Source organism: Carcharodon carcharias, chromosome 5, assembly GCF_017639515.1.
Source record: "Carcharodon carcharias isolate sCarCar2 chromosome 5, sCarCar2.pri, whole genome shotgun sequence".
Lineage (NCBI taxonomy): Eukaryota > Metazoa > Chordata > Chondrichthyes > Lamniformes > Lamnidae > Carcharodon > Carcharodon carcharias.
Window position 1 is genome coordinate 117,204,873 of NC_054471.1, and position 18,954 is coordinate 117,223,826.

At 39.4% G+C, this 18,954-nt stretch overlaps 1 protein-coding gene across 5 annotated transcripts in view; it reads right to left on the bottom strand.

The window, feature by feature from the left end:
* LOC121278237 (CD2-associated protein) overlaps positions 1-18,954 on the bottom strand; it is a 237,126-nt gene that overhangs the window by 83,463 nt on the left and 134,709 nt on the right. For all 5 annotated transcript variants that reach the window (XM_041188460.1, XM_041188459.1, XM_041188462.1 and 2 more), the window contains exons 6-9: positions 17,843-18,054; positions 10,345-10,405; positions 2,664-2,758; positions 694-792 (exon numbers count right to left, since the gene is read on the bottom strand). In XM_041188460.1, coding sequence (XP_041044394.1) covers positions 694-792; positions 2,664-2,758; positions 10,345-10,405; positions 17,843-18,054 — 467 coding nt within the window. The remainder of the gene's footprint in view (positions 1-693; positions 793-2,663; positions 2,759-10,344; positions 10,406-17,842; positions 18,055-18,954) is intronic.

Genomic DNA, 18,954 nt, shown 5'->3' on the forward strand with positions numbered 1-18,954 from the left:
TAAGGGGGAAGTCAGAAATTGGTTGTTTTGTTAAAAAAAAGTTTCTAAAAGCCTTCCTAGCTAAAGCAAAACTTCTAAAGTTATTATTTATTTCTAAAGAGATTATTTATTTGCTTAAGGATCAAACAAGTGACAACTGTGACACACAAAATGACAGGAAAATTATTGAAAATCACTATTCTTTCTCCAGAACTCTTGCCCTCCCACTTTAGAACTTAATGTTAGCATGTTTGTTGAGCACTTGCCTGAACAGCATGCAAACAGCTTTTATTTTTATTCGTCAATTAAAAGCTCAGGATTCAAAAAAGCCCTGTTTCAGCTCCACCTGGGGGCAACTTTTACACAACAGTGGAGTCACTAAAATCCAACCTGTTCTAACCAGTATTCCTATATACTTTAACCTTCTGCTTCCCCCACTGCTCCAATCACTGCCTTCCTTACACAATACTGATGATGCCGCTCAATGTAACTTCTCCTGATTCAATGTGTCTCCAAGTTCTCAACTATTTTTCCCTCTAAGTTCCCACTCCAGTTCACAATTCTTCCTCTTGTTCCCACCACTAGAAAGTCAGAAAATACTAATACAGAAATAAAAGCACAGCAGCAAAATTATCACCTTTTTACGATACAAAGCACTATCAGAACAGAAGATTTTGCCTGAACATTTTGCATCCTCAGCACAAATATACCTACCTCTCTTTCAGTTTCTGAAATCACGACCACAAAGTTGTCTGGGAAGACCCCTTGCTTGCCATTTAATTCTCCTTTCCACCATCCCCTATCGCCTGTATCCTAGAAAGGAATGAGAATTAGAGGATCTCAAATTGAAATAAGAATAAAAAAAGCATTTGCCAAATTATATTATTTATTAAAAGCAACCAGCTATTGCCATTTGATCAACTGGCGCCAATCTTTAAGCTCAAAGCAAAATAATGTGGATGCTGGAAATCTGAAATAAAAACTAAGTGTTGGAAAAACTCAGCAGTTCTGGCAGCATCTGTGGAGAGAAAAACAGAGCAACTTCGAGTCCGATACAACTCTTCTTCAGAGCCCAAAGAAGCAAATCAGACTCGAAACGTTAACTCTGTTTCTCTCTCCACAGATGCTGCCAGACCTGCTGAGTTTTTCAAACCCTTTTTTATTTAATCTTTAGGGTCTATTTACAGAACCAAAAATCTAAGAACAATTAAAATACCAATTTAAAGCCTATCTTTATTACCACACAGCATTTTTAAAGTGATATATGTGAAACTTTGTTCTTTGCTGCAGATTACATCCCTCAAATCCCAACAAACAGATATTCTGGCAGAAGGGTCACCATTAAAACTTACTATTTGGACGTCAGTAATGAAATATGGCCTCTAAGATGAATTATTTTGATGCATATTGATTAGCTACCAAGCAGTACAGAAGCATTCTCCTGCAGGAGCAGTAGCTCAATCTTTGTTCAGTTTATGAAAGAGCCCAGTCTTTTCAGTAAACCTAAACATCAAATTGATGCCTGTGTAAGGGAAAGTCTCTCTGATGAGACAATTATTGTTACTTTTATGAGGTTCGTGTGTTTTGGAAGTGTGTCTTTAATTTAGAGTAAAACGGAGGAATAGAGGGGGTAATCTGACCTGTTCTGGATTCTGTTGACAAGAAGCCTGGGTGACTTGGCTGTTAAAGGTGAAATGGGGCCCAAGTTGTTTTACTAGGAGAGTGCAAGATATTCACACTTGTAAACAGTGACCAGAGTGGCTGTGCTGACAGTGTATAGACTGTTTGTTTCCCTAGACCCAGGGAAATGTTAGGAATGTCAGGTTTTGTAAATAGTTATATTTTAATCTGTCTATTTAATTCCAAGATAGAACGGAGTTTGGCGGGTGGGTGGTTCTAGAAGATAGTTAATTAGCATTTCTACCTGGATACCATGTGATTCACATTGCCCTGGAGATAGGCTTTGAGGAGGGGACTAGTCCATAGGAAGCCTTTGTAGAGTTGCAGATTTTCCTAAATATCACTGAATCTCAAAGAAAGGGTTAGTCTGCAAGAATCCGAGAGGGAGAGAGAGCAGAGGGTTCGAGGCAGCAAGTCTCTATTGTTCACCATTAAAAATGCAGGTGGGAGCTCGTGCTCAGATTGAAGAGACCAGGGTTTTGAGGGTTTAAACAAAGCTGGAAGATTCACCTAGCTTTGGCAAGACGGAGGGATCTCCAGGGTAACCCACACCCTGAAAGTAGTTCTGGGATTAGAAGTCGTTCAGCTAGAAAAGGAAAAAGGAGCCAAGAATAATTTTGGACTGGTTCCTGGAGAATGAAGCATCTCCTTAAGTGACAAAGTATGACTGTAAAGGGAGATTTTCATTCATTTTAAATGTCACATGGGGAATCTTTTGTTTAGAGTATAACTTGCTTACTGAAATAGCATTTAGTCATTGCTTTTAATTTGTGTGTTACAGTAAAAGTCTTAAAACTTGAAATCTTGCTGTGTGACCTTTTCAATCATTCACTGGAAACTTGGTCTCTACAGGGATGGTAACATTATCCAAATAATGCGGAGCCATAAATTAAGGGTAAGACAATTATTGATACTGGATACCGTTAAGACTCAAGTGATGAAGAATTTTGTAAGAAATTGTTAGAAACGGTTTGATTTTTTTTTGCATCCCAGGGAAAGCTTACCTTACTTGTCAGTAGAATACGATCTCCTTCCTTAAAGCTAAGTTCATCAGGATTGGTTGCTTCATATGCAAAGACTGCTTTGCAATATTCCTTAACTGAAATGAAAATAAATTGCATAAGATGTAATATGTTTGTGTTTATGTAATTAAATATGTAAGCTTAAAGCTTAATGAATAAGAAACTCTCATATTACAAGTAGCTTAACTAATTTTTATGTTGTTTTTAAAAGTTGAACAAATGCATGTTCACCCCCAGGATTGGAAAGGGGCATCGGTAATGTATTTACCTATTCAGGGTAATTGCAAAGCAAAGTTCTTGAGTAAGTTGCTTCACATTTCTTGCTCCATTACACAAAATTGCTGCATAGTTTGCAAATAAACATTCACTGATAGATAACTTTGCACAATAAAAGGGCATTTAACGAATGCTGTATTGTCACTCTTCATTCTGCAGATTCGATAGTGCAACTACTCTAATTGAGTTGATTGCTGGGCTTGCAGCTACGTTTCCAACATTTTTGGCACAATTTGCAACAAAATAGTCATCAGTCTGAATCTAGATAGTTTTTGGGCAACTGGCCAGAACCAACATCCGAGCAACATTTCTATTGCTATAGCCACTGATAACTCATTTGATCCAAAGAAGGAAAAAAGACTACTTTAACAAAACATTCCTCCATTTTTATTATTTGCAAGTAGTTTGATCTGAAATGTAACATAATTGATTAACTTAAATACTTAGGATTCAGGAGGCCCTTGCTATAGGTACTATTTGGGAATGAACCAAAACTACATTGAAAAGCAACATCAAGGATGCTACTTTGACAAATTTCTATTGAACATATCAGAATGCGACTGATTAAGAGGCCACTTCTTGAGGGATGAGAAAAGGGCAACGTAGCTTGAATTGCTTCAACCTAGTTGGCCTAAATGTAAGTTTGGCATGTTCCTTTTAATACCTTTTTCTAATATATGTATGTGTTCCTTATGTTTCCAACTTGATCATTCTTGAAAGCTCCTGAGACTTTGACCCATCCCTTTGCCCAGCATTGTTGCTCTCTGTCACTTAAGAAATAAACTTGGCATCTGCAAGGATTTATTGAACAAAATACTCTTTTCTAAGCTAAAAGCAAAATACTGTGGATGCTGGAAATCTGAAATAAAAACAGAAAATGCTGGAAAACTCAGCAGGTCTGGCAGCATCTGTGGAGAGAGTAACAGAATTAAGGTTTCCAGTCCATTTTCAGAGTGCTGACCTTTGTTCAACTTTTAACACATTCTGCTATCTTACCTTTATGCCACTGTCAGCAACAACTTTAGTCTTTATCACTACCGTTAACACTCCCTTTGTCTTATGTCCATGACATCTTTGTTAATCTCTCCTGAGCTCCCACCAATCCATGACCTTCTATTTTGCTCCACCTTCTCAACCCCCGTTAAACATAATATCCATCACATTTCTACTTTTCTTCAGTTCTGAAGAAGTCATTTAGAGTTGAAGCATTAACTCTGTTTCTCTCTCCACAGATGCTGCCAGCCCTGCTGAGCTTTTCCAGCATTTTGTGTTTTTATTTCAGTCTTTTCTAAATGCCAGTTTATAAATAAATGTCAGTGTGCAAAAGACAAGGCTGAAGCATTTGACAATCCTGGCTGAAGATGGTTGCAAGTGGATGATCCTTTTCAGCTTCCTCCTGAAGTCTCCATCATCACAATGGCATTCTTCAGCCAATTCAATTTACTCCATGTGATAAAGGAATGACTAACATTGCCGGATATGGCAAAGGCTATTGGCACTGACCATATGCCCAATGTAGTATTGAAGACTTGTGCACCAGAACTAGCCAAGTTGTTCCATTACAGCTACAACAATGCCATATACCCAACTCTAAGTCTTGAATATAAAATGCAGAACAAATCCAACCCAGCCAATTACCACCCCATCAGTGTGCTCTCGATCATCACCAAGGTGATTGAAGGGATCGATGACAGTGCTATCAAGTGACACTCCCTCAGCAACAACCTGCTCACTGATGCTTAGTTTGCATTTCATCTGGGCCACTCAGTTCCAGGCCTCATTACAGTGTTAGTCCAAACAAGCAAAAGAATTCCAGAGATGAGGCAAGAGTGGCTGCCCTTTGACATCAAGGCAACACTTGACCAAGTACGGCATCAATGAGCCCTAGTGAAAGTGAAGTCAATGGGAATCTGAGGGAAAACTCTCCAATGGTTGGAGTCATACCTATCACAAAGGACGATACGTATGGTTTTTGGAGGCCAATCATCTCAGTACCAGATCAGTGAAGGTGTTCCTCATAGGCCTGATATATTCAGCTGCTTTCAACGCAAGGACAGAAGTGAGGCTGTTTGCTGATGATTACACAGCGTTTAACTCCTTAGACATGTTGCAAATTTTAAATCCAACCTATTTACTTGCAAATCCAACCTCACCATAACCTCTCATTACAAATGCATGAACCTGGCGACTTTACCCTTTTATCTCACAGTCAAGCTGTCTTTATTAACCGTCTCCAGTTTAATTAATCATGGGCACACACACATAGCCTACTTTACACAATATCATCATATTCCCAAAAATAACAGCACACTCCCTCAAAGCAGAAAAATGAAACACCATATTTTTAAAGACGGCTTCATTTTCTTAACCCACTTCTTAGTACTTACTATACAAAATACAATTTCATTATGGTGTACATGCATCAAACATGAAAATATATATTAAAGTCTTATAGAAAAATCATGTTCATTCCAGTCCACTCTCAATTTCCCTCTATACAAGTCCTTTTAAATTTAAGCCATTGGCAACACATCTGTAATTAAATTCTCTCATCCAGCCATGAGTAATTTTAAAAAATTGAACAGTTGCAAAAATAAACCCAACGGAACAGTCTGGTGTTTTTATCCTGAAATTTCTCCAGAAACTTTAAGAGATTGTGGTCAGTATATACAACTGTGTCTGAAGAATTGTTTGCAACATACACTTGGAAATGCTGCAAAGCCAAAACCAAACTTAAAGTCTCTTTTTCTATAGTTGAATATTTCTTCTGATGTACATCCAATTTCCGTGAGAAATGCCCCACTGGTTTCTCCAGTCCCAGTTCATCTTCCTGTAGTAACACACCACTAACACTCACATCACAACAGCCATTTAAACTGCTTTGCATAATCAGGTGCTACCGGAACAGGTATAGTCATCAGTACAACTTTTAAGCTGTCAAATGTACTGTGTCTATTGGAATCTTCTGTTCTTTTTAAATAATCCAGTCAGTAGAGCAACTACACGGCTGAAATTTGGCATGAATTTCTGATAAAATTCACTAAATTCTATGAAATCACAAAATTTCTTGTTTTTTGTAGGACTGAGAACTCTACAATAACTTTTACTTTTGTATCACATGAGGCCACTTGACCATGTCCAACAGTGTGGCCTAAGTATGTAACATTTGCTTTTGCAAATTCACTTTTAGCCATGTTAGCTTCCTGTACTCAGTAAAACAGTTCCTTTAAATGCTGTAAATGCTCCTTCCAGGTTTGACTGAATACCATTAAGTCACCAATATAGATAGCCCAACCACTTAGTTCTTCAATCATCTCATTTGTTAGTCTTTGAAATGTTGCTGGTGCAATTTCCATACCAATGCATTAATTTGCATTGATAAAGACCAGCCAGAGTCACAAAAGCTGATATCTCTCTTGCTGTGTCAGATAACAGCACTTGTCAGTATTCTTGCAGTAAGTCAATTTTTATGATAAATGCTGATTGTCCAACTCTCTCCATGCAAATGTCCAACTGTGGAATAGGATATGAACCCACCCTTGTTATTGAGTTTACTTTGTGATAATTAATACACAGTCTTTGTGATCCATCCAGTTTTGGCACGATTACCATGGGTGAACGCTAATTACTGTGACCTGGGCTCTATGGTGTCATTTTGAAGCATAAATTCAATTTATTTCCGCACTTGAGCCAGTTTTACTGGATTTAATCTATATGGGTGTTGTCTTATTGGAACCGAGTTCCCTTCATCAACATCATGCAAAGCCAAGTTTGTCTTCCCTGGCCTATTTCCACAAAATGGCATGTGTGACTGCAACAGCTCTTGTAAGTCATAACAACAGTCTTCTGGAAGGTAACTTTATATCACATTTAGATTCTTAAGTACTTCCTTAGGATCGCTCTTTCCTGTTCCCTCCTCCTTACTTTCAACTACTATGAATTAAACACCTCAGCCTCTTTCTCTCTAATCTTTTCTTCCTTAGTATAATTTTCAAGAATAGATCTCCCCCGTCTGAGATTCTTCATTTTCCTATGTAATTTTGTGTGCCTGTGATCTCGTCACCACATTATCCTGGATTGCTTCCAGGCTCTCTTAATGTTGATGATGCTCTTCTCTTGTTGATTGCATCTCAATAGGTTCCTCTCTCACAGTAGGCATTGTCAATATTTACAATCCAGCTATGTAATTTCCCAGAATAAATTGAACCCCTGCAATGGACAATTTCTCATTTTCACCTCTGTGGCTAATTCTGTCTTTTCCTGTTTCACCCGGGCAAATGCCATTGGTTTGTCTTTCACTTGGGTCTCAAGAGCCCACAACACTTTTACTTACAGAACTCTCTTGATTCCTATCACCGCATCGGTCTCCCAGTTAACTTCCAGCAATTTGACCTCGTATGTCCAAGCTTGTTACAAGGGTAATATACCACCTTTCTCCATTCACTTTTGCCTTCTACCTTTTCATCTTTAGTAGACTGGCGTCCTTCAGCTTGCTCCCTGTTACTAACACTTTTACCATTTTCTATACCTCCCATTTCCTTGTTGACTCCCATACGATCCTTTTCCCACACTCAACTGTTTGTGTGAAATATCATATGTATTGGCTAAAACAGTAGCTTACCTGATCTTTTTATTTTGTCTTCCATGTTTAAATATGTTTTGATAGTTACTGGAATACTATTTCTAAATTCTTCCATAATCACAATTTCTCTTAAATTTTCAAAAGTTTTGTCTAATTTTAATACCCTAAACCACTGATCCCAGAGTTTTGTTTTCTTGCAAACTCTACAGAGGTCTGATTAGGTCTTTTTTCTTTTTACAGTCCTAAGCTTCAAATGGTAAGCATCAGGGACAAGCTCATAAGCATTTAATATTGCTTTTATTTTTACTACTTTGTAGTCTGCAGATAGCTCCTCTGATAAGCTAGCATACACATTCATTGCTGTACCTGACAAACCACTAATATTGTAGTCCAAACATCTCAGCCAATTCAATTTCATAGCTATCTTTTCAAATGAGGTGAAATATCTTTCAACCCCATCCACATGGACTGCAGCAGTTTGAGGCAGCAGCTCACCACCACCTTCTCAAGGATAATTAGGACTGGAGAACAAATGCTGGCTTGACCAGCGATGCCAATATCCCATGAATCAAAAAATATATATATATATACATAAACTTCATCCAAGGTTCAAAGTGTGCAAATCATTTTCCTCTGCACATGCCTTCCATTCTCACTTTACGGTATTTTCACGACTCACTTTTTCTGGTTTCCAAACTTCTAATGTCTCAGGCACCCTGCGCACGCTCTCCTTTTCATATTGCTTTCATTTATTCATTTATCCAAATCAGTATCCAATCCGCTGAAACACTTAATCCTTTCTGTCTGTCTCCTGGAGCTATTTCATTCAAAAGTTCATTAAATGAACCAGATTTAAGTAAAAAAACATTTAAAATCTAGTATTGGCATATGATTTCCATTGTAAGTACTTAATAGATTACTGGTACCAGAATCTGCGTCATACTTCATGGTATCTTATTCTTCAATTTGCAAATGCCGGGTGATATTTTTCTCCATGCCCCTAGTTTTAATGACTGCAAGGATTCATTCTTTTGCTTATGGACGTTATAATTCCTGTAGTGTGAGCCAGCTGCTCAAAAAGGAATACTCCTAGAGCCATATTACCAAGCACAAAATCAATTTAAATTATCACTGTGTTCCTCTATGAACATGAGCAAAATTTTGAAGCTCATATTATGCAAAAAGCAGAAGCCAATATTTCAAGCATATTGCTTCCTATCATATTGGCATTTTCAGAATGAAGATATAAATACAACCAAATGGCACACTCCAAATGGAGCATTGTGACCTCTCAGCACCCAACTCTTCTGCTTATCAACTTGTCCTGCTTATTGGAAATCTCTGCTGCATCACCTGAACCTATAACACAACATCAAGTCTGTGGGTTTCTAAAAGACAGTTTTGTTTAAAATAAATAGTTGGGCACTGTTTCACTAACAAATTGTTACTTTTTGCAATAAACCAAAAAAAACTATTCATTCAAAACATAATTAAGCATTCAGGACAATCTTTATAAAAGCACACCTAACAAGTTACATTATGGACTGTAAGATAGAAAAAACATTTAATGTTAACAGCAGCAATTCCATTCAAAAGACTCATCTACCCCACCAAAATAACTAGTAACATATAAACTGTAATTATTGCACACTTTTGCATAATGCAAAACAACAGGTCAAGTAGTGATTAAGTGCTACTAAGATTATATATTCTCTATTTCATGCTGTAATGTATCATATACACATGGACTAACTTATCAGGGATTGAACTGGAATTTTTTTTAAAGCCTGCAAAAAACTTACTGTTTTCTATTTGGAGCTGCCAACACCTGTAGGCAAACCAGGAAAACATATCAGGTTCTCGAAGTCTCCATACCTTTAGGGCTGGAAATTGTTTTGGGAGGAGGAAAGATTGAATATTCTTGTGCCTGATTGAGTGTTATGTACTGAAATGTTGACATCTGATTTGATTTATCTTGGCTTTTCAACATACATTATCTGAAGAGGTACACTGTGAAATTGCTCACTTCCACCAGAGGGCAGTAGAACCATGTGGATGTTTAAATCAAAAACAGAATTACCTGGAAAAACTCAGCAGGTCTGGCAGCATCAGCGGTGAAGAAAAGAGTTGACGTTTCGAGTCCTCATGATGTTTTATGGATGTTTAAATCAGTTGTCATTGTTTTGGTCCATCATACAGAAACGCTTCAACTATCCAACCTCGACATTACATTGAACTAAACTTTTTTTTTAGTAATAACCATACTGTTTGCCTTCTTCATTTACACCAATTTTCCACTACCTACCGATATTATGGATTAATTTGTCAAATATTTGAGTTATCCAACCACTACTGGCAAAGATGATGCACTGGCTTCAAAAAATAAATTGGCAAGAAACAACTTACATTTATATAGCACCTTTAAAGTAATGAAATGTCCCAAGGTGCTTCACAGGAGCATTGACACGAGCCACAAAAAGAGATATTGGTCAGATGACCAGAAGCTTGGTCAATGAGACAGGTTTTAAGGAGTGCCTTAAAGGGGGAAAAAGTGAAATAGAGGCAGAGAGGTATACGAGGGAATTCCAGAGCTTGGGGCCTAGGTAAACGAAGGCATGACAATCAATGGTGGGGAAATTAAAATTGGGAACGTAGAAGAGGCCAGAATCAGCTTGCGGGAGATATCTCAGAGAGTTGTGGAATTGGAGGAGATTACAGAGATAAGGAGGGACAAGGCCAAGAGGGATTTGAAAACAAGGAAACAGCTTGTAAATAACTTGCGCTACTATGGTGTCTGAAAGATACCTTTATGTTTATTTTCTGGTTCATTTTTCACAGCCTCTGCATTACTGGTTGGAGTTAATTGCTGAAAAAGTACATAAAATTGCATGAAATTAGTGAACATATATACGTCAAAGCAGCTATAATTGCATTTCACCAAATATTTTGAGAGTTTCCCATTTATCATACAACACATGAAGCCATTCTTTCACAATATATTTGTAGCCATTTGGTCTTAGAACTTATCAAATAGAATTATTTTGATCTCATTGGCCTACTCCTGCTCCGAATTTGTATGTATTTGCTCATTGATCTACTCTGGTACTACCCCAGAACAAAATTTAATCAATACTTGAATTGAATTCATGTCAGCAAATACAAAATCTGATTCAGTCTGTGACAGAGAACCTTTACCCAAGAAAGAAAGAAAGGTTTGCATGTATGTAGGGCACTTTTCACAATCACTGGATATCTCAAAATGCATTATAGCCAATTAATTACTCTTGAAGTGTAGTCAATGCTGGAATGTAGGAAATGCAGCAGCCAATTTGCACACAGCAAACTCCCGCAAACAGCAATGCGGTAATGGCCAGATAATCTCTTATTTTGAAATTTGATTCAGGATAAATATTGGCCAGGACATCAGGAATAACCCTCTGCTCTTCTTTGAAATTGTGCCATTGGATCTTTTAAATCCACCTGAACAGGCGGTCTGGGGCCTCAATTCAACGCCTCGTCTGAAAAACTGCACCTTCGACAGTGCAGTGCTCCCTCAGTACTGCACTGGATGGTCAGCTTAGATCAGGGCAACCTAGGCTAGTGAGTAGGCAAGATTGAAACTGGGCATGTGCACGAACCATGATCCCATGAATATGATTAAATACACATCAAATATTTCATAACGAGTTTTAGAAAATGCTTCCACGGCTTTCTTCCGATTTGTCAAACAGGTTGGGCAGAATCCAATGGAAATTTTGCCATGTGAGGAATGGTGTGTTTCGTTATGTCTCGTAACATTGTATTTTTTTTGAACTGATATCACCTTGTTGCAAATTAAGCAAAATGGCCTCTCTTTCTGTTCAATAACAAAATAATCCAGTTCCCAACTCTCTTTTACCATTCTGCCCTCATCACCAATTTTTCTCTTTTTGGCTATTATGTCTTCCTCTATTATTTTTGATTTTGCACTTGATTCTCGTCCTTTATCATGCTACTTCAACACAAAGCAATCCTTTGTATGGCTAGAGACAAATTAAGTTCCTGGCAAAAGTAACATTAAAAAGCGCAACCTCCCACGTCCACCAGTGTCACAACCAAGATGGTCTCCCGGGATAGGGTAATTTGCTAACTGCGCTTGCGTACCTAGAATTTGCGGATTGTGCTGATTGAACTGTAGCAGCGCTTTGATAGGATGCAGAGGGAGCGCAGAGGGGTCTCTCGCAGTCAATGTTGTGTGCAGTCAGCGCGTACCTCACTTCACGTGCCCTTGCTTTATGTGTGTATCACTTTAGTAATACTATAGGAAAAAAAGCGTGGACAGAAACCTGTTGAATCTGGCAACCCCGCGTGTGGGCAATGGTCAGCAAAATGCCTCGCAAGCTGCATTCAGAATCCTGATGGGCTGCATGCGGCCCTTGGGCTGCAGGTTGCCCACCACTGGTGTAGATATTTATGCTCAAGCCCTGGAGTGGAACCTGAATCTGGAACCTTGAGATGCAGAGGCCAGAATGCTACCACCTGAATCACAGCAGATACTTAGTTCAGATCAAAATGCTTATGGCTACATATGACTTGTCAATATGTAAGAATATAGGAAATAGGATCAGGAGTAGACCATGCAATCCCTCAAGGCTGCTCCCCTACTCAAAACAATCATGAATGATTCTACTTAAATTCCGCTTTCTTGTCACTACCCGTATCCCACAGGTCAAACTGTGCACCACTTGTGAAAAATAGCCTCAGATGTCCATCTTCTTGATGGGTTCATTGACAGCATTTACCAAAATGTACGGCTTCTCCACTACTAGCTCAATCCAACCTATCACCATGCAATTCTCAACAAACAGGATAATGCCACATTGGTGAAAGCCACTTGATGCAGGCAGACGACAATAAAATGCTACAATCATAATTATGTTTACTAATAATGTTTGTGGTCCCATTAATAATTTTTCTTTCCTCTGGCAAGCTTATGCACAACTTTGAGAGGTAGGTTCATTCACAACATCAACTGTAGGATTTTGGCAATCTCCAGTAAGGTCAGCCAGGGGAAACATTAGTTTGGAAGTGTAATCACTGTTACAGCATAAATAAACATGGCAGCAAATTTGCAAACAATCAGTATAGAAGTGATAAATATCAACTTGCATTTATATAGCATCATAAGGTGATTCACTGGAGTGTTATCTTGAAGCATATAAGAGTATATCTGAACAAGTGATCAAAGGTTTTGTGAAAGTGCTAGGTTTTAAGAACTTTCTTAAAGGAGAAAGGTGGCAAGACTTAGGCAGATAATTGCAGACCTTAGGACCCAGGCTGTAAAAGGCCCTGCCTCAAATGCTGGGTGAAGGAAATCTAAGATGCAGAGCAGGCCAGAACTAGAGGAATAAAGTTTTTGCAGCATTGTAGGCCTGGAGGATCAGTGAACCCATTTTGGAATTGTTGGTTAACAGATAAATGCTGATAACACTACTGGGAGAACTTACTCCCTTTTGTCAGCTATTACCATAAGATAAGCCAACAAAAACAGGCAGACGGGAGCTCTGTTTAATGCAAAATGCACATCTGATAATGCAGTACTCTGTACATCAGTCTAGATTCAGTAAGGGTTGCGCAAGGAGACGGGCGACTGCGCCTGAATGAGACTGAGACTGAGACCGAGTGAGTAGCAAATTAGGTTCACGTGGGAATTCAGTGGATAGGGGGAAAAAAGATGTGTGATTTACATGTGAATTCAGAAAGTAATTAAAGTAAGCTACCTAAACAACATAAGAGAACCCATAAAGCAAGCGGACAGCCGAGAGCGAGAGGGGGTGGGCAGGGCGGGGCGGGCGCGAGAGGGGGCAGTGAGGCGGGGAGAGAGAGAGATGGGAGTTTACATATAAAATCTGTAAGTAACATGATTGGAGTCCCATAAGCTGATTGGTTACTAAGTTTAGGTCTTTCCAGACTTGGCACAGTGGAGAGGATTGGTGAGTGACAGGTGAGGCATATTACCATACTGTGGTAAACACTTTATGTAAAGTTTAAGGTATGTTAGTGCAGCTCGGCTATGGGAAATGTGCATGCTGCAGGGCGTGTGAAGTTGTGCAGGCACATAGTGCCTTCAATGACTACATCTGCAGAAGTGTCACCAGCTGCAGAAACTTGAGCTCTGCGTTGCGGAACTCGAACAGCATTGTGATTGTGTCATTGTGATGCATCCGTAAAGCCGAAGATTATCTGGATAGCACATTTAGAGAGATGGTCACGCCGCAGCTAAGAAGTGCACAAGCAGAGAGGGAATGGGTGACCATCAGTGTATCTAAGAGAAACAGGTAGGTCATGCAGGAATCCCCTGAGGCTACCTCATTCTCTAACCATTTTTCCACTTTTGATAGCGGTGAGCGAGATGGTTCCTCAGAGGACTGTAGCAAAAGCCAAGTTCATGGCACCACAGGTGGCTCAACTGCACAAGATGAAGAAGAGTGGAAGTGCTATAGTGGTTGGGGATTCCATAGTTAGGGGAGCAGATAGGCATTTCTGCAGCTGTGGATTTGAATCCAGGATGGTACGTTGCCTCCCTGGTGCCAAGGCCAAGGATGTCACAGAGCTGCTGTAGGACATTCTTTTGGGGGAGGGCGAGCAGCCAGAGGTCATGGTCAAAATTGAGACCAATGACATAGCTAGGAAAAGGGATGAGATCCTGAAAAAAGATTTTATGGAGTTAGGAGGGGAATTAAAAAGCAGGACCTTGAGAGCAGTAATCTCAGGATTACTCCCAGTGTCACGTGCTAGTGAGCATAAGAATAGGAAGACTGGGCTGAAGAAATGGAGTAGGGGGGAGGGCTTTAGATTCCCGAGGCATTGGGACCGGTCCTGCTGCAGGTGGGATGTGTACAAGGAGGACGGGTTACACCATAACAGGACTGGGACTAATGTCCTCAAGGGGAGGCTTGCTAGAGCTCTTGGGGGAGAGTTTAAACTAGACTGGCAGTGGGGTGGGAACCTGAGGAGAAATTCAGAGTGGAGGGGAGAAAAACTGGCAGCAGGAAGTAGAGAAGTATTAACTGATAGGGAGGATATAAAAGAGAGTAGTAACAAGGTAGGCAGAATCCTTGGAGAGTTTGGTAGAATTAGAGTAGGCCATAGTAAGTCATTAGATGGGGTCAGAATAAGGGGGAAAAGTAAAAAAAGCCTAAATCAGGATTAATATGCATGTATGTGAATATGCGGAATGTGGTAAATAAGACTGCTGAATTACAGGTTGACAAATTGAATTATGATATTATTGCTATGAGAGAGATCTGGCTCAAAGAAGGGCAGGACTGGGTATTAAATATTCCTGGATACAAGGTGTTTAGGAGAGACAGGAAAGGAAAACAAAAGTGGGGGGAGTGGCAATATTGATTAAAGATGGCATTACAGTATTGGAGGGAGAGGATTTTGCAAGGGGGTCATGGGCAGAATCTCTTTGGCTAGAGGTAAGGAATAAAAAAGGTGCAATAACATTGATTGGTGTAGTATATACCAACTAGTGGAAGCGATGTAGAGAAACAAAACTGCAAAGAAATTACAGAGAGGTGCAAGAATTATAGAACAATTATAATGGGGGACTTCATTTATCCAAATAGACTGGGATAGGAATGGTGCAAAGAGACAAGAGAGGCAAGAGATCCTGGAATGTGTTCAAGATAATTTTCTGTTTCTGGTCCAACGAGAGAGCAGACACTTTTGGGCCTGGTTCTGGGGAATGAGTTAGCCCAAGTGGATCAAATATCAGCAGGAGAGCATTTAGGGGACAGTGACCATTGTATCATAAGGTTTAGGTTGTCCATGGAAAAGGACAAGGAACAATCTAATGTACGGATAATTAATTGGGGGAAAGCCAAATTCAATGAGATGAGAATGCATCTGAGTCATGTGAGCTGGAATCAAATGTTGGCAGAAAAGACAATGGTTGCTGACAATGGGCCATCTTCAAAGAAAAAATACTGCAGGCAATGTCAAGGTATATTTCCCTGATGGGGAAAAGTAGGACAAATAAATTCAGAGTGCCCTGGATGACGAGAGAGATAGAGGTGAAGATGAAAAGAAAAAAGTGTGCTTACGACAGATTTCAGGTAGAAAATACAATGGAGAATCAGCTGAATGCAAAAGGACCAGAGAGGAAGTAAAAGGACTAATAAGAAAAGCAAAGAGAGGGCATGAAAAGAGACTGGCAGTTAACATAAAATGGAATCACGAGGTCTTCTATAAGCATATAGATAATAAAAGGGTGGTAAAAGAAAGAGTAGGGGTAAAAAAGGGGGACTGGAACGTGAAGGCATATGAAATAGCGGAGGTATCAAACGAGTACTTTGCATCTGTCTTTACAAAGGAAGAAGATGCTAGACAGACTGAGGTGAGAGCAGAGGTAACTGGCAGACTAAAAGAATTTATAATTGAGGAGGAGGTTTTAGAAAGGCTATCTTTATTTAAAATTGATATGGTGCCAGAACCAGATGAGATGCATCCAAGGGTACTGAGGGAAGTGACAATGGAAATTGCAGAGGCACTGGTGATAATCTTCCAGTCTTTCTTAGACACGGGTGGTGCCAGAGGACTGGAAAATTCTGAATTTACACCCTTGTTCAAAAAGGTGTGCAAGGATAAAGCCAACAACTATAGGCCAGTCAGTTTGACTTCATTGGTGGGGAAACTTCAGGAAACTATAGTTCGGGACAAAATTAATCATCATTTCGACAAGTACAGGATAATTAAGGAAAGCCAGCATGGGATTCATTAGGGAAAATCATGTTTAACTAATTTGCTAGAGTTTTTTGAGGAGGTAACAGAGAAGTTTGATAAAGGCAACATTGTTGATGTGGTGTATATGGATTTTCAAAAGGCATTTGACACAGTGGCATACAACGGACTTGTGAGTAAATTCTAGCTTATGGAATAAAAAGGAGAGTAGATACTTGGAGAAGAAATTGGCTGATTGACAGGAAACAGTAGTGGTTAATGGACGTTTTCCAGGCTGGAAGAAGGCCAGTAGTGGAGTTCCCCAGGCAACAGTATTGGGGCCCTTCCTCTTCCTGATATATATTACCGACTGAGACTGTGGTGTTCCAAAATTTGCAGATGATACGAAGATTGGAAACGTTGTCAACTGTGATGAGGATAGTCTTGAACTTCAAAAGGACATAGACATGATGGTGGATTTGGCGGACAAGTGGAATTGAAGTTCAATGCAGACAAGTGTGAGGTGATTCATTTTCGCAGGAAGAATATGGAGACACAGTATAAAATAAAAGGGGGAAACTCTCAAGGAAATGCAGGAACAGAGGGACCTCACTGCAAATGCACAAAAGTCATTGAACATATCAGGGCACATTGAGAGAGCAGTTAATAAAGCATACAGCATCTTAGGCTTTAGTAACATGGGCATTGAGTACAAGTGTAAGGAAGTCATGTTGAACTTGTATAAGACACTAGTTAGGCCTCAAATGGAGTACTGTATCTAGTTCTGGTTGCCATACTTGAGGAAGGATGTGAAAGCATTGGAGAGGAGATTCATAAGAATGATTCCAGTGATGAAGAACTGTAGCTATGAGGCTAGACTGGAGAGGTTGGGACTGTTTTCCTTTGAAAAAAGGAGACTTGATTGAGGTATTTAAGATGCTGAGGGGTATGGACAGAGTAAATAGTGAGAAATTGTTCCCACTCAAGGAAGCATCAAGGACTAGAGGGCAAAGATTCAAACTAATTGGCAAAAGGAGTAAAAATGATGTGAGGAAACATTTTTTCCACTCAGAGGGTGGGTGAAGTCTGGAACAAACTTGGAAAGGGTGGTGGAGGCAGGTTCAATCAAGATATTCAAATAGTAAGTGGATAGCTATTTGAAAAGAAAGAATGTGCAAGGTTATGGGGATAAGACAGGGGTGTAGGCTAGGTAAAATGCTCTTTCAGAGAGCCAGTGCAGACTCGATGGGTTGAATGGCCTCCTTCTGCACAGTAAAGATTCTGAGAGATTTTGTGCTCAAACCTGGGGGTAAGGCTCAAACATACAATCAAATGTACAAATGAGAAGTGGAGTGTGTACCACAGAGCCAAGCTGGTATTCATTTAGGTACAATGCTAACATATCACCAATTCTAATGACAATCTCATTACAGAGTCAAATTAGATAACAGATCAATGCATTGAGGATTCAAACACTTTTCCAATAAGTAATTTTCTGACAACTTCAGCAATGGTAAATAGTTGGATTTCTTAGCATTTCTCATTTTAAGCAAAACATGATATTTTATGTCATGCAAACTAGTAATACTCAGCCTACCTTTTCTGACTTTTTATCCTCCAGTTCAGAAGTAGATAACCTTGATTTTAGTTTTACAGATCCTTCCTTAAATATGTCTCCAAAACCCACACCGCGGATTTTTTTTGGCTGGGCAGTTGTTCCTGCTCCTACTGGGCTTTCATTTCCTATAAATTCTATGGGTGATGTTGGTGATGCAGGTCCCATTCCAATTAAATCCTTGACAGGTACATCTATTACAGTAAGAGAATCAAATGTACTTAACATGTTAAACACAGTCACTTTTGCAAATGTAACCAACCCATCTTTAATACAGCATAAAGAAAAAAAAAATCATGTCAGCAAACCAATTTACAACAGATACAGTAGCATTATGTTTCAAACTATAGGATAACCTACTTTACAGACTCTGCATTCAAGCTGAGACACATTCCACTCAACAGGATTAAGCACAGTTGGCCATGATGCTTGTAAAGATAAACATTCCTTTCAAGCTTCTCAAAACGTTTCGCAATTGCTGGTGTGACCTTTCACTTCCCGACACAGAATAAAAGCTGTATGTCAAAACCAGGCCAGTAATACATCTTGACCACAGTCAGTGGAAATATGGTGAAACGCTGGAAAAACTTTCAACAGGGGGCTAGTGCAATGGGTCGGCACAAATTAGCATTTGGAGGTGGACTCAGTTTCAAGAATGAAGACAACTTCGCAGGCTAGGTAATCTTCAGTCTTAGCAACGCCCATGACCAAATAAGATTGCAGGAAAAGAAGGTTCTTATGTATATGCCAAGATCATTTATTTCACAAACATAAGTTCAAGAGATTGTGATTCTTGGAAGTGTGAGGATCACTCCACATATGTGCCTTACATATACACCCAATCGACATTCCCTTGCTATCTAAGTAAAGTAATCTGTAAGTAAGTTACCAACAGCAGAAAGAATAATTCTCTAACAGGACCTTGAACTACTCTTAGTAAACAAAATAAGTCAACTACCGGTGCATGAAACATAGCCCGTGAATGTCGCATGTTAACCATGACGGTTCTGATGCCTCTCTGAAAAGCTTCCCTCCTCCATAGTGTGGTTCCTTAAGTAGGACCCGTGATTTAAACTATACTGAATGTCAGAGAG